This window comes from Macaca nemestrina, chromosome 20 (genome assembly GCF_043159975.1).
Source record: "Macaca nemestrina isolate mMacNem1 chromosome 20, mMacNem.hap1, whole genome shotgun sequence".
NCBI lineage: Eukaryota > Metazoa > Chordata > Mammalia > Primates > Cercopithecidae > Macaca > Macaca nemestrina.
The window spans coordinates 54,850,189-54,862,490 of NC_092144.1; the positions used below are offsets into that span (position 1 = coordinate 54,850,189).

At 47.1% G+C, this 12,302-nt stretch overlaps 1 protein-coding gene across 6 annotated transcripts in view; it reads left to right on the forward strand.

Moving 5' to 3' along the window:
• Positions 1-9,442, forward strand: part of LOC105478511 (immunoglobulin superfamily member 23) — a 28,633-nt gene extending 19,191 nt beyond the window's left edge. For 4 of the 6 annotated variants that reach the window (XM_011735898.3, XM_071087097.1, XM_011735896.2 and 1 more), the window contains exons 3-5: positions 1,222-1,375; positions 5,943-6,007; positions 8,259-9,442. In XM_011735898.3, the coding sequence (XP_011734200.2) occupies positions 1,222-1,375; positions 5,943-5,976 (188 nt within the window). In that variant the 3' untranslated portion in view covers positions 5,977-6,007; positions 8,259-9,442. Of the gene's footprint in view, positions 1-1,221; positions 1,376-5,942; positions 6,054-8,258 lie in introns of those variants that run through there. The other 2 variants (XM_024791864.2, XM_024791865.2) reach the window with 2 other exon arrangements.
• Positions 9,443-12,302: the final 2,860 nt, after the last annotated feature.

Sequence of the window (12,302 nt, forward strand, 5' to 3'; positions counted from 1 at the left end):
GGTTCAGAGCTGGGACATGGAAATGGAAAGGGTGATGGGAATCTCAGCTTGGCTGGGTCCCAGAGAACCACCTCACCTTCCTGGCCAGGGTCCAGTGGGAGCTTCAGGACTGATGGACTGGGGGAAAAAAATGTAAATCTTATAGCACCTAGTGACCCTGATATTCATTGAGAAGGACAACACTTCCAAGACCTCCTTTGCTCATTCATCAGCTGCCCAGGAAATGTTTATGAGCACTTGCTGTGTGGCCAGCCCATGTTGGGCAGTGCTGGGAATGCTCTGGTGACCACGACAGCTGCAGCCCTGCCTTCACAAGACTCACAGTCCTGTGTCCACAGACAGTGATCACCAGAGTGGGCAGGGCTGGGATGGGGGAGACCAGAGAGCTATGGGACTCAGCCTAGGAGTTAAGGAGGGCTCCTGGAAGAAGGGACATTTGAGCTGGTACCACAATACATAAGAATTATGCAAGCTGGCCAGGTACAGTGGTTCATTCCTGTAATCTCAGCACTTTGGGAGGTTGAGGCGAGTGGATCACTTGAGGCTAGGAGTTTGAGACCAGGCTAGCCAACATGGTGAAACCCCGAATCTACTAAAAATACCAAAATTAGCTGGGAATGGTGGCACGTGCCTGTAATCCCAGCTACCAGGGGGGCTGAGACACAAGAATTACTGGAACCCAGGAGGTGGAGGTTGCAGTGAGCTAAGATTGTGCCACTGCACTCCAGCCTGGTGACAGAGGGAGACTCTGTCTCAGAAAAAAAAAGGAATTATTCCAGAGAGAGAGAGTGCAGCGTGGACAGGCCTGGAGGCAAGAGAGAAAGAAAGGGATGAGCTTGGAAAAGTGAGTGGAGTCCAGGGTTACATGTCTATAGAGGCAGGGCAATGAGAGAGATGAGGCTGGCCAGGTGGCAGGGCCTCGAAGGCTAAGGTGAGAAACTGACTTCTGCCCCAGGGTGCTGGGGAGACATAGCAGGGTTCTGAGCAGGGGAGGAACAGTGTCAGGTGCGAGCTTTAGAAAGATCCTCCTGGCTTCCATGTGGTAGGAAGGTGGATGGGCGCTGGACTGGGGCAGGAGAGCAGGGAGGAGAGGGGACCGGAGACCTGGAGGATGGAAGAGAAGGATGGAAGAGACACTTGGGAGGGGGAATGGCAGAAGGAGGGGTGTGCAGGGAGGGCGGGCAGATGGCTCCTCCAATCTCACCCCTCCTTGGTCCCCAGAACCCATTGCACAGCCCACAGAAGCAGAGCCCATGGAGCCGGACCCCACTCTGTCCCTGTCAGGAGGCTCTGCCATCGGGCTCCTTGTGGCTAGGATCCTGGGAGCCGGGACACTGATTGCAGGCGTGTGTTTCACCATCATCCAGAGCCTAAGGTACCTCCATCCCTCACCCCCGTCCACTGGGCAACATCCACTCAACCCCCATGAGACACAGAGCTGGCTCAACAAGGAAACAGAGATGAAACCAACACCCCCATCTGGGAGGGTGATAGGGACCCCTGAGGAGCGCATCTGACTCATTGGTTTCCAAAATGGGATCACAGCAACAAAGAGATAGAAGAGGACACTAGAGCTGGGCTGTCTGGCTTCAAGTCCCAGCTCCATAACTTACTAGCAGTGAGGCTGTGGGCAAGCCACTCCCCTTCTCTGTGCCTTAGTTTGCCCATCTGCAAAATGGGGATGATAATAACAGCATTTGACCCTCTGGGTTGCTGTTTTTTTTTTTTTTTTTTTTTTTTTTTTGAGACGGAGTCTCGCTCTGTCGCCCAGGCTGGAGTGCAGTGGCCAGATCTCAGCTCACTGCAAGCTCCGCCTCCCGGGTTCACGCCATTCTCCGGCCTCAGCCTCCCGAGTAGTTGGGACTACAGGCGCCCGCCACCGCGCCCGGCTATTTTTTTGTATTTTTTAGTAGAGACGGGGTTTCACCGTGTTAGCCAGGATGGTCTCGATCTCCTGACCTCGTGATCCGCCCGTCTCGGCCTCCCAAAGTGCTGGGATTACAGGCTTGAGCCACCGCGCCCGGCCTGGGTTGCTGTGAGTGAATTTTTCTTTTGCTTTTTTTTTTTTTTTTTTTTTTTTTGAGACGGAGTCTCACTCTGTCGCCCAGGCTGGAGTGCAGTGAAGCGATCTCAGATCACTGCAACCTCTGCTTGCCAGGTTCAAGCGATTCTCCTGCCTCAGCCTCCTGAGTAGCTGGAATTACAGGTGTGCACCACCACACCCGGCTGATTTTTGTATTTTTAGTAGAGACGGGGTTTCGCCATGTTGGTCAGGCTAGTCTCAAACTCCTGACCTCATGATCTGCCTGCCTCAGCCTCTCAAAGTTCTGGGATTACAGGCATGAGCCACCACACCTGTCCAGTGAGCAAATATTTCTAAGAAACTTAAAGCAGTGCCTGGAATGTAGTAAGTACTATGTTCGTCCTCTCTACACGTATCTGCAGAGTGACTGCTCTGTGCCAGGCACTGAGGATACCAAGGAAAGAAACAGCAGAAAGTCCCTGCCCTCAAGAAACTTGCATTCTGGTCGGGGATATCATCAAGAAACACAATGAATGAGTGAAATATAGATAGTGTATTGGATGGGCCAGGTGCAGTGGCTCACACCTGTAATCCCAGCACTTTGGGAGGCCAAGGTGGGCGGATCACTTGAGCCCAGGAGTTTGAGACCAGCCTGGGCAACATGACAAGACATCTTGTCATCTCTCTCAAAAATATAAAAATTAGCCAGGCATGGTGGCATGCACTTATAGTCCCAGCTACTCAGGAGGCTATGATGGGAGGATCACTGGAGCCCAAGGAAGTCAAGACTGCAGTGAGCTAGGATCAAGCCACTGCACTCCACACTGGGCACAGAGTGAGACCCTGTCTCAAAAAAGTAATAATAATAAATTTTTTTAAAAAGATAGTATGTTGGATGAGTGCTAAGGAGAGGAGTGAGGCTGGGAAGCAGGACAAAGATTGTGGAGTGGGGTGGCATTTAACGAGTCAGGGAAGGCCTCCCTGGGACGGTAGCATTTGAGCAAAGGAAGGGAGTGGGGAGCCATGTGAGGGTCTGGAAGAATGGCATATCCAGCAGCGGGAACAGCAAGTGCAAAGGCCCTGAGGCAGGATTGCCTGGCATGTTCAGGAAATAGTGAGGAGCCCAGGGTGGCCACAGTAGTGTGAAGAATGGGCAGAGAAGTAGGATGTGGGTCAGAGAGGGAGTGGGGAGGCAGGGGAAGGCAGCTAGACCCTTGTATAAGGCCTTTCTCCCTCTTTTTGTTTTTGTCATCCGTTGTTCATCTGTATGAAATCATAACTGAGCATTTTCAAGTAACTGTGGAATGACCATGTATAAAGAATCAGAAATCACATTAATAGGCATATGAAAAGCAGTCAATACCTCAATTATAGCTACAAGCTCCGCTTTCTAAGCTGAAGTATAGGGCATCTGGAAAACTTTACTTTTCTAGCCAAAATAAGAAGCTTTACCATTACTAGACCCATCTGTAAAACAATGAAAACACTTAGCAGGCTGCAGGTTGTTTACTGTAGGAATTGTAAATGCAAACCATTCACAGTCTTGCTCAGCTAAGGGGATAGTGAAAAAACAGTCTTTTAAATCTGTAACTATTAAAGGCCAATTTTAAGTCCTCTAAAGCCTCCAGTTTCTCTTTACTCAGCGGCCATTGTTCTATCCAAATTGGCTTATCTGTTAACCATTTTAAAGGTATAGGTTCTGGAAGCTTAACAATGACCACCATCAAAAATGATATTCTAATCTTTGGTGGGAACTTTGTCTTTCCATTTGAAGTGGTTCTTTCAAAACTTGCAAGTTTTTTTCTAGCCCCATACTAGGGACATCCCCCATTTCATACATCATATGTTGATTTTGAGGGATATGTAATTGTTCTGGAATTAGAACTTGTGCTCCCCATTGTTATAACAAATCTCTCCCCCATAAATTTATAGGTACAGAAGTTATAATTGGTTGAATAGTCCCAAAGTGTCCATTGGGCCCTTCACAATGCAAAATATAGCTACTTTGATATACTTCAGGGGCTTTACCAACTCCAACTATGTTAAATTGAGCAGGTTGAATTGGCCATGCAGACAGCCAGTGCTGTAGAGAAATGACTGAAATGTCTGCTCCTGTATCTGCCAAACCTTACAATTTCTTGCCCTGAATAGTTATTTCACAGGTAGGACGTTTATCAGTAATTTGATTTACCCAATAAGCTGCTTTGCCTTGTTTATTTGTGCTTCCAAATCCTCCTGTTGGTTTCATTTCACTTTTCCCCATTCCCACATATGGCACAATCAGGAGCTGTGCTATGCGCTCTCCCGGCTCCGCTTTCCAGGGAACAGAAGTAGATATAACAATTTGAATTTCCCCATGGTAATCTAAATCAATGACTCCTGTATGTATTTGTATCCCTTTTAAACTTAAAATAGACCTTCCTAAAAGTAATCCTATCATCCCTGCTGGCAAGGGTCCACAGACTCCTGTTGGGACCTTTTGCGGGGGTTCCCCAGACAGAAGGCTCACAGCTTTTGTGCAGCATAAATCTACTGTGGCACTACCTGCTGTGGCAGGGGACAGACATTGTACAGGGATGAGGGAATGGCCTGAGCTGGAAATGCCCCAGTTTGGAACGGGGCCCAGGACGGGCCCCTCATGGTGTTTCCTGAAATCGGGTTCCCATCTTTATCAAACTTAGTGTGACATTGATTAGCCCAGTGCTTTTCTTTTTTACATTTTGGACATATTTCCGGATCAGCAGTTTTCTTTTTTCCCCTATCTAGTGGCCTGACTTGCTGATTATTTCTACATTTTTTTTAGCATTAATAGCTTGTTTAAATTATTTGAGTAATTTAATTACTCAAAAAGGAAAAGGCTCAAATGTAGCTATAATATTTCCCTGTTGGTCTGGGGGATGTATTCTAACAGGGAACTGCCAAGCCTCTAAATCCCCTTCTCTTCTAGCTTGCTGGATTCCTGCCTAAATAGAACTGACAGCAGTTGCTTGAGACGCTGCTCGAACAGTCACTGGGGCAACTACTTTTTGCCAAGTGTCCTCCGGAAAAGAAAGATCCGGAGGGTCAGGCCACTGTTTAGGGGCAGTTTTGGGGCCAGTTTACGGCCAGATTTTGGGGGGCCTTTTACCAACAGAATCGCTTGAACCTGGGAGGCAGAGGTTGCAGTGAGCCGAAATAGTGCCACTGCACTCCAGCCTGGGCAACAGAGTCCGCTCCTGTATCTACCAAACCTTTCCATTTCTTTCCCTGAATAGTTATTTCACAAGTAAGACGTTTATCAGTAATTTGCTTTATGCAATAAGCTGCTTTGCCTTGTTTATTTGTGCTTCCAAATCCTCTAAAAAAAAAAAAGAAAAAAGGAAAAAAAAAACCCAGGAATATGATTATACTTCCCTCCAAAGACAGGAGTGAAGATTAAGTAAAATGGTGGGAGTCATGAGCTATTAACAGTGCCTGGAATGTGATGAGCCTTCAATAAACCTCAATGATGATGACTGTATTAGTTTGCTCCAGCTGCTGTAACAAAACGCCACAGACTGGGGGGCTTAAACAACAAAAATTTATTTTCTCACAGTTCTGGAGGCCGGAAGTCCAAGATCAAGGTGGCAGCCAATTTTATGTCCCATAGCGACCCTCTCCATGGCTTGTAGAAGGCCACCTTCTCACTGTGTCCTCACGTGACCTTTTCTCTATGCTCATCCCTGGTGTCTCTTCCTCTTCCTATAGGAACACCAGTCTTATTGGATCAGGATCCCACTCTTATGATCTCATTTAACCTTATTGTGTCTGAAGAATCTATCTCCAAATATAGTCATATTGGAGTGTTAGGAGTACATATTAATTTGGGGAGCAAATAATAATTCAGTTGATGATTCTCATTCTCTCTCTCTTTGTCTCTCTCTCTCTCTCTCCACTGCAGGACTGACAGGCAGAGAATAGGAATATGCAGCTGAAATGTGGGCAACTCTCCTGTCAGCTTAAGAGGTAATACCAGAAAGGGTGTGAAGGAAATCCTAGGTTTGGGAATAGAATGAGGTTCCTGGGCAGAGTCCATTTGCGACTTCCTCCCTCCTGGTTCCCTGATCATTTGTCTGTGAGATGTTCCCCTCCTGTGGAGAGCTCCAGGAGCTGCTTTTCTCTCCTTTTGCCAACTGCCAGCACCCCATCTGCCCAGCTCATCAAATTCCTGGAAGCGACCTAAACAAGCACTCTATATTTCATAAACCTCTTGGGCTCCATGCAAAAGAAACTCACTGAAGTAGCTCAGGAAAAACTAAAATGAACAGTTTCATCTAAGGACCTATGAAATTTTTCAGCAATCCATAGGTGTGACAGTCAGCGTTTGCTTTGTAACAAACTACCTCCCCAAAATTCAGTGGCTTGAAACAACAGTCATTTATTTAGCTTGCAATTTCATGGGTCATCCATTTGGGCTGGGCTCAGCTGGATAGTTCTTCTGGTCTCTGTAGGGCTCGCTCCTTCATCTGGGGTCAGTTGGCAGATTGCCCAGGGGCTGTGTGGACTAAGATAGCCTCATAGCTGGGACAACTGGCCTCTCCTTCATGTTGTCTCTCATCCTCCAGCAGGGTGACCCAAGCTTGTTCACATGGCAGAGAAAGGATTCCAAGAGTAAGAGTAGAAACTGCAATGCCCCTTAAGTCTCAAGCTCAAAGTGGACATGCCATCACTTCTGCCACAGAAAGGACTTCATTGGCCAAAGTCACATGACTGGCCAAATTCAAGGGATGGGGAAGTTGACTCCACCTCTTACTAGGAAGGGAAAAATCTGTGGCCATTTTTGCAATCTACCAAGAAATGTGGAAGTACACACAGCTCTCTCTGCCAGCCTCCCCGACCCACACACTTCACCCCCACCCCAAGCCCTTACAATTCCTTTCCTCCTGCACGTGGAATTCACAGTTCTCTGTCTCTCTCTGCAGATGGGCACTTTGTACTTCTCTATCCACGTGGGAAAAGACCCCATCCCACAGCTTCCAAGTCTATAACATCCAACATCCCTGTTCAAGGGAACAACCCAACTTAACCAGACTCCCTTTGCCCTGTTTCTGAAACACTTCAAGAAAGCATGTGATGGGTTGACTCGGTGCCATCCTTGGTCCCATCACTGTGACACGTTGTGCAAGCAAAGTATCAGAGGCTCATCCCTGTCTGTGGGAGCTCAGTGCTCAGCAAACAGGGGGGAGGTTTCACCTTGGAAATTGGCCAGACCCCAAAATATGTCTTTTACACATGTTGCTTTTTTTTCTCTCTTTTTCAAATAGAACCAAAAACTAAATAAAAACACCACCACTTCTCAGTGGTTTCTCATGAAGCCTCTCTTCCTGAGAGTGGGAGAGGCATGTTTGCAAATAAGATCAACCTTTGAGCTTTGCACTGTTCGAGTTTAATACCTCTCCATATAAGGATCCTGACAGATGGCAGGCACAGGGCACATAAATGTGGCTGAAACTCCTCTGGGGGATATATCTCACATTTGAGGAACATTCGGTACTTCTGTGACCAATGCAGAACCACCTAACGTGGCATCTGCTTAGCAATAATAGTGGCAGAACTCAGTCCAAGTCTTGTCTGTTGAGGGTTCTCCATGTGCCAGCCACTGACTATTTACGTTACATGATTGTGTCATAGCAGGCCAGGCACAGTGGCTCACACCTGTAATTCTAGCACTTTGGGGGGCCGAGGCGGGTGGATCACCTGAGGTCAGGGGTTCAAGACCAGCCTGGCCAACATGGTGAAGGCTTGTCTGCTAAAAATACAAAAAACTTAGCCAGACGTGGTGGTGCGTGCCTGTAATCTCAGCTAGTTGGGAGACTGAGGCATGAGAATCGCTTGAACGCAGGAGGAAGAGGTTGCAGTGAACCAAGATTGTGCCACTGCGCTTCAACCTGGGCACCAGAGCGACACTTGGCCAAAAATTTTAAAAGTTTAAAAATTGTTTAAACAGCAGCCAGGTGTCCATAGTGATATTTGTCAGGCATTGCACCAAAGAGCTTTAATGCATTATTCTCAGACAGTCCTCCCACCTCAGCCTGCCAAAGTGCTGAGATTTCAGGTCTGAGCCACTATGTCATGCTATGCCATTTTTTGGATGAAGAATCATAAGCCCCAGGAGATACCAATAATAATTGCTGCCATTTGTTAGCAGCTAAATAAATAACTTTTTAAACCATGTAATTTATTTCCTTTTTTTTTTTTTTTTTTTTTTTTGAGACAGGGTCTCACTCTCTCGCCCAGACTGGAGTGCAGTGGCACAACCTTGGCTCACCGCAACCTCCACCTCAAGTGATTCGGCCTCCCAAGTAGCTGGGATTCCAGGTGCGCACCACTACCATCCAGCTAATTTTTGTGTTTTTAGTACAGACGGGGTTTCGCCATGTTGGCCAGGCTGGTCTTGAACTCCTGACCTCAAATGTGTGGGGGAAAGGAAGAGATCAGACTGTTACTGTGTCTATGCAGGAAAAGGAAGACATAAGAAACTCCATATTGATCCGTACGAAGAAAAATTCTTCTGCCTTGAGATGCTGTTAATCCGTAACCCTAGCCCCAACCCTGTGCTCGCAGAAACATGTGCTGTATTGACTCAAGGTTTAATGGATTTAGGACTGTGCAGGATGTGCTTTGGTAAAAATGTGTTTGCAGGTGGTATGCTTGGTAAAAGTCGCCACCATTCTCCAGTCTCAAGTACCCAGACACAATGCACTGTGGAAGGCTGCAGGGACCTCTGCCCAAGAAAGCCTGGGTATTGTCCAAGGTTTACCCCACGGAGACAGCCTGAGATATGGTCTCGTGGGAAGAGAAAGACCTGACCGCGCCCGACACCCGTAAAGGGTTTGTGCTGAGGAGGATTAATGAAAGAGGAAGGCCTCTTTTTCAGTTGAGATTAGAGGAAGGCATCTGTCTCCTGCTCCTCCCTGGGAATGGAATATCTCGATGTAAAACCCGATAGTACATTCTATTTACTGAGATAGGAGAAAACCACTTTATGACTGGAGGTGAGACATGCTGGCAGCAATACTGCTCTTTACTGCACTGAGATGTTTGTGTAAAGTCACACATAAATCTGGCCTACGTGCACATCCAGGCACAGCACCTTTCCTTAAACTTATTTATGACACAGAGTCCTTTGCTCACATGCTTTCCTGCTGACCCCCTCCCCACCATTACCCTATAGTCTTGCCACATGCCCTTCGCTAAGATAGTAGGGAAAGTGATCAATAAATACTGAGGGAACTCAGAGACCAGTGCCGGTGCAGGTCCTCACTTGCTGAGCACCGGTCCCCTGGGCCCACTTTTCTTCCTCTATACTTTGTCTCTGTGCCTTATTTCTTTTCTCAGTCTCTCATCTTCACCTTGGAAGAAATACCCACAGGGGTGAAGGGGCAGGCCCCCTTCAAAATGATCCACCCACCTCAGCCTCCCAAAGTGCTGGGATTACAGGCATGAGCCACCATGCCCAGCCACATATAACTTGTTTCTAAATAACTTATTTAACTAACACCACATGTTTTCACGAGCCCGTATTTTGTGGATGAGAAAAAAGAGGCAAGAGAAGCGATACCGGTTGCTTAGGATTCCCAGCTACCAATTGGTGAAAGCAGAATTTGAACCAAGGGAGTCTCTGGAGCCCTCATTCCCCATCTCCTCTTCTTGCTCTCCATGTCTTTCTCTCTTTCTCTCCCTGCTCCCAGGCCTCCTACATCACACCCTTCTGGACAAAGCTTCACATCTGACATTTTCTTTTTTGGGGTGGACAGTCTCACCCTGTCACCCAGGCTGGAGTGCAGTGGTGCAATCATGGCTCACTGCAGCCTCAAACTCCAGGGCTTGAGCGATCCTCCAGCCTCAGCCTCCCAAGTAGCTGTAGCTGGGACTATGGGCATGTGCCACCACGCCTGGCTAATATTTTTAATTTTTTGTAGAGATACAGGGGGTGGGGGCATATCTGAAATTTTTAAACCTTCCCCAACTGCCATGAGCATTCCTGGGTAGAAGCCACTCCACGCCCTTACTTTGCTGGCATGGTTGCTGGACGGCAATTTGGCAATATCCTCTAGACCACAAATGTGCATGCCCTGTGGCCCAGGAAATCAGCTTCTGGGAATAAATATGACAGATACTGTCACATACATGGTAAATGCCATGGACATGATGACCCAGGGAAGCACAGTTTGCAAGTACAAAAGGGCTGGAAACACCCAAAAAAGCCCATCCCCTGAAGACAGTTTCAAAAATGATGGTGCATTCATGTAATGGAATACTACACATCTGTGAATGAGTGAATGAATGAATGAGGTAGCTCAATATATCTGCCTATGGGAAAATAACAAGATATGTTGCTAAGTGAAAAACAGAAAGAGAACAATGCCACCATTTTATTTTTTAATGGGAGACGGAAGAATAAGGAAATGGATTCATATTTGCTTAATTACACAAGTTTCTTGATGATCCTTTTGGATCCAGAAGTTTGAAAACCACAGCATCAAGAGGATGCCCATTGGGTGTTGTGGCCCACGCCTGTAATCCCAGCACTTCAGGAGGCTGAGGAGGGTGGATCACCTAAGCTCAGGAGTTCGAGAACAGCCTGGCCAACATGGTGAAACTCCGTCTCTACTAAAAAACACAAAAAAATTAGCTGGGTATGGTCGTGCAGGTCTGTAATCCCAGCTACTTGGGAGGCTGAGGCGCAAGAATCACTTGACCTGGATGCGGAGGCTGCTGTGAGCTGAGATCACGCCACTGTACTCCAGCCTGGGAGACAGAGCGAGACTCTGTCTCAAAACAAACAAACTAACAAACACACAAAAAATAGGATGCCCATTGGAGATCTCCATTCACTATTTTTTCAGATGATATTTCAGCACTTGAGTGAAGAAAATGTCTGGTCCAAACACTCAAGGAATTTAGACTCTTGACAGAGAAACACAGAAGCAAGCAGATATGCCCCGAACCAAACTTGCTTTTTCTTCAAAGCCTGCTTCTTCAGAGCAGCCTCTGACCCTCCAGGGCCCTGAGAGGAGGCTCTGGAGATAGGAACTGGGGAGCCCAGAGAGGTAGGGGAACCCCAGATGGTGATGGCATCGTCCAGAGAAGGAACATAACAATGGCCACAGATTCCCAATTTGGAAATAACTCAGCAGAACAAGAGTCACAGAAAATTCAGAGATTTCCAAGAGACCAGCCTCCATGTTTCCATTTAGAAATTCACCTACATACATCCAGGGTGAGAGACCCCAAGCATCAGATGTGTCATACACAAGAATCAGATCTAAGTTAGAGAGGGCACCCGGGGAAAGAAAGCTTCAAGCCAGCCAAAAGCCAAAGGAGAGATTTTACAAAAAGATACAGGAATGTGGGACCGGGCACAGTGGCTCATGCCTGTAATCCCAGCACTTTGGGAGGCCAAGGTGGGAGGACCGCTTGAGGCCAGGAATTCAAGATAAGCCTGAGCAACATAGCAAGACCCTGTCTCTACAACAAATTTAAAAACTAGCTGGGCGTGATTGCATATGCCCATGGTCCCAACTACCCAGGAGGCTGAGGGAATTGAGCCCAGGAGGTGGAGGCCGCAATGAGCAATGATGGCGCCACTACACTCCAGCCTCAGTGAAATAGTGAGACCCTGTCTAAAAAAAAACAAAAATAAAAAGGATATAAGGATGTCAGAGAACAGGGACAAGAGCTGTTAGTCAGCCTCATGGAGACCCTGGCCAGGACAGACACCTCTGGGGACCAGGAAGTCTCTTGGGTTCTATCTCTTAGGATTTGACTTTCTGAGTCTCTCTGTCACCTCTCATTTCAATCTCATCTCCCTCTGTCTATGCTGTGTCTCTATCTCTTTCAATCTCTCTCTATCTCTGTCTCCCAGCCCTTATCTCTGAGTGTGTCTCTCTGTTTCTATTTCTCTCTCTCTCTCCCCCTCCCTTCCTCCCTCCCTCCTCTCCTCTCCCTACTGCAGGTTGGTCTATAACCCTTATCTCCCCCAGACCTGCTGGAGTTCTGGTATTAATCTGTTTATGGTCTGTTTCCCTCCACCAGAACATGGTCTTCATTAAAGGCAGAGATTTTTGTCTGTCATATTTTCTGCTGTATCCCCAGCGCCTGGGATACTGACTGGCTCAATAAATATACGTTGAGTGAAGAATGAATGAATTACCATTCTCATGAACATTATTATTTGATGGCAACTGTAAAGCAACAATAACAATAATTGTCACTGCCACTGCTGCTATTGTTGGTATATCTGCTTTTTATTTATTAC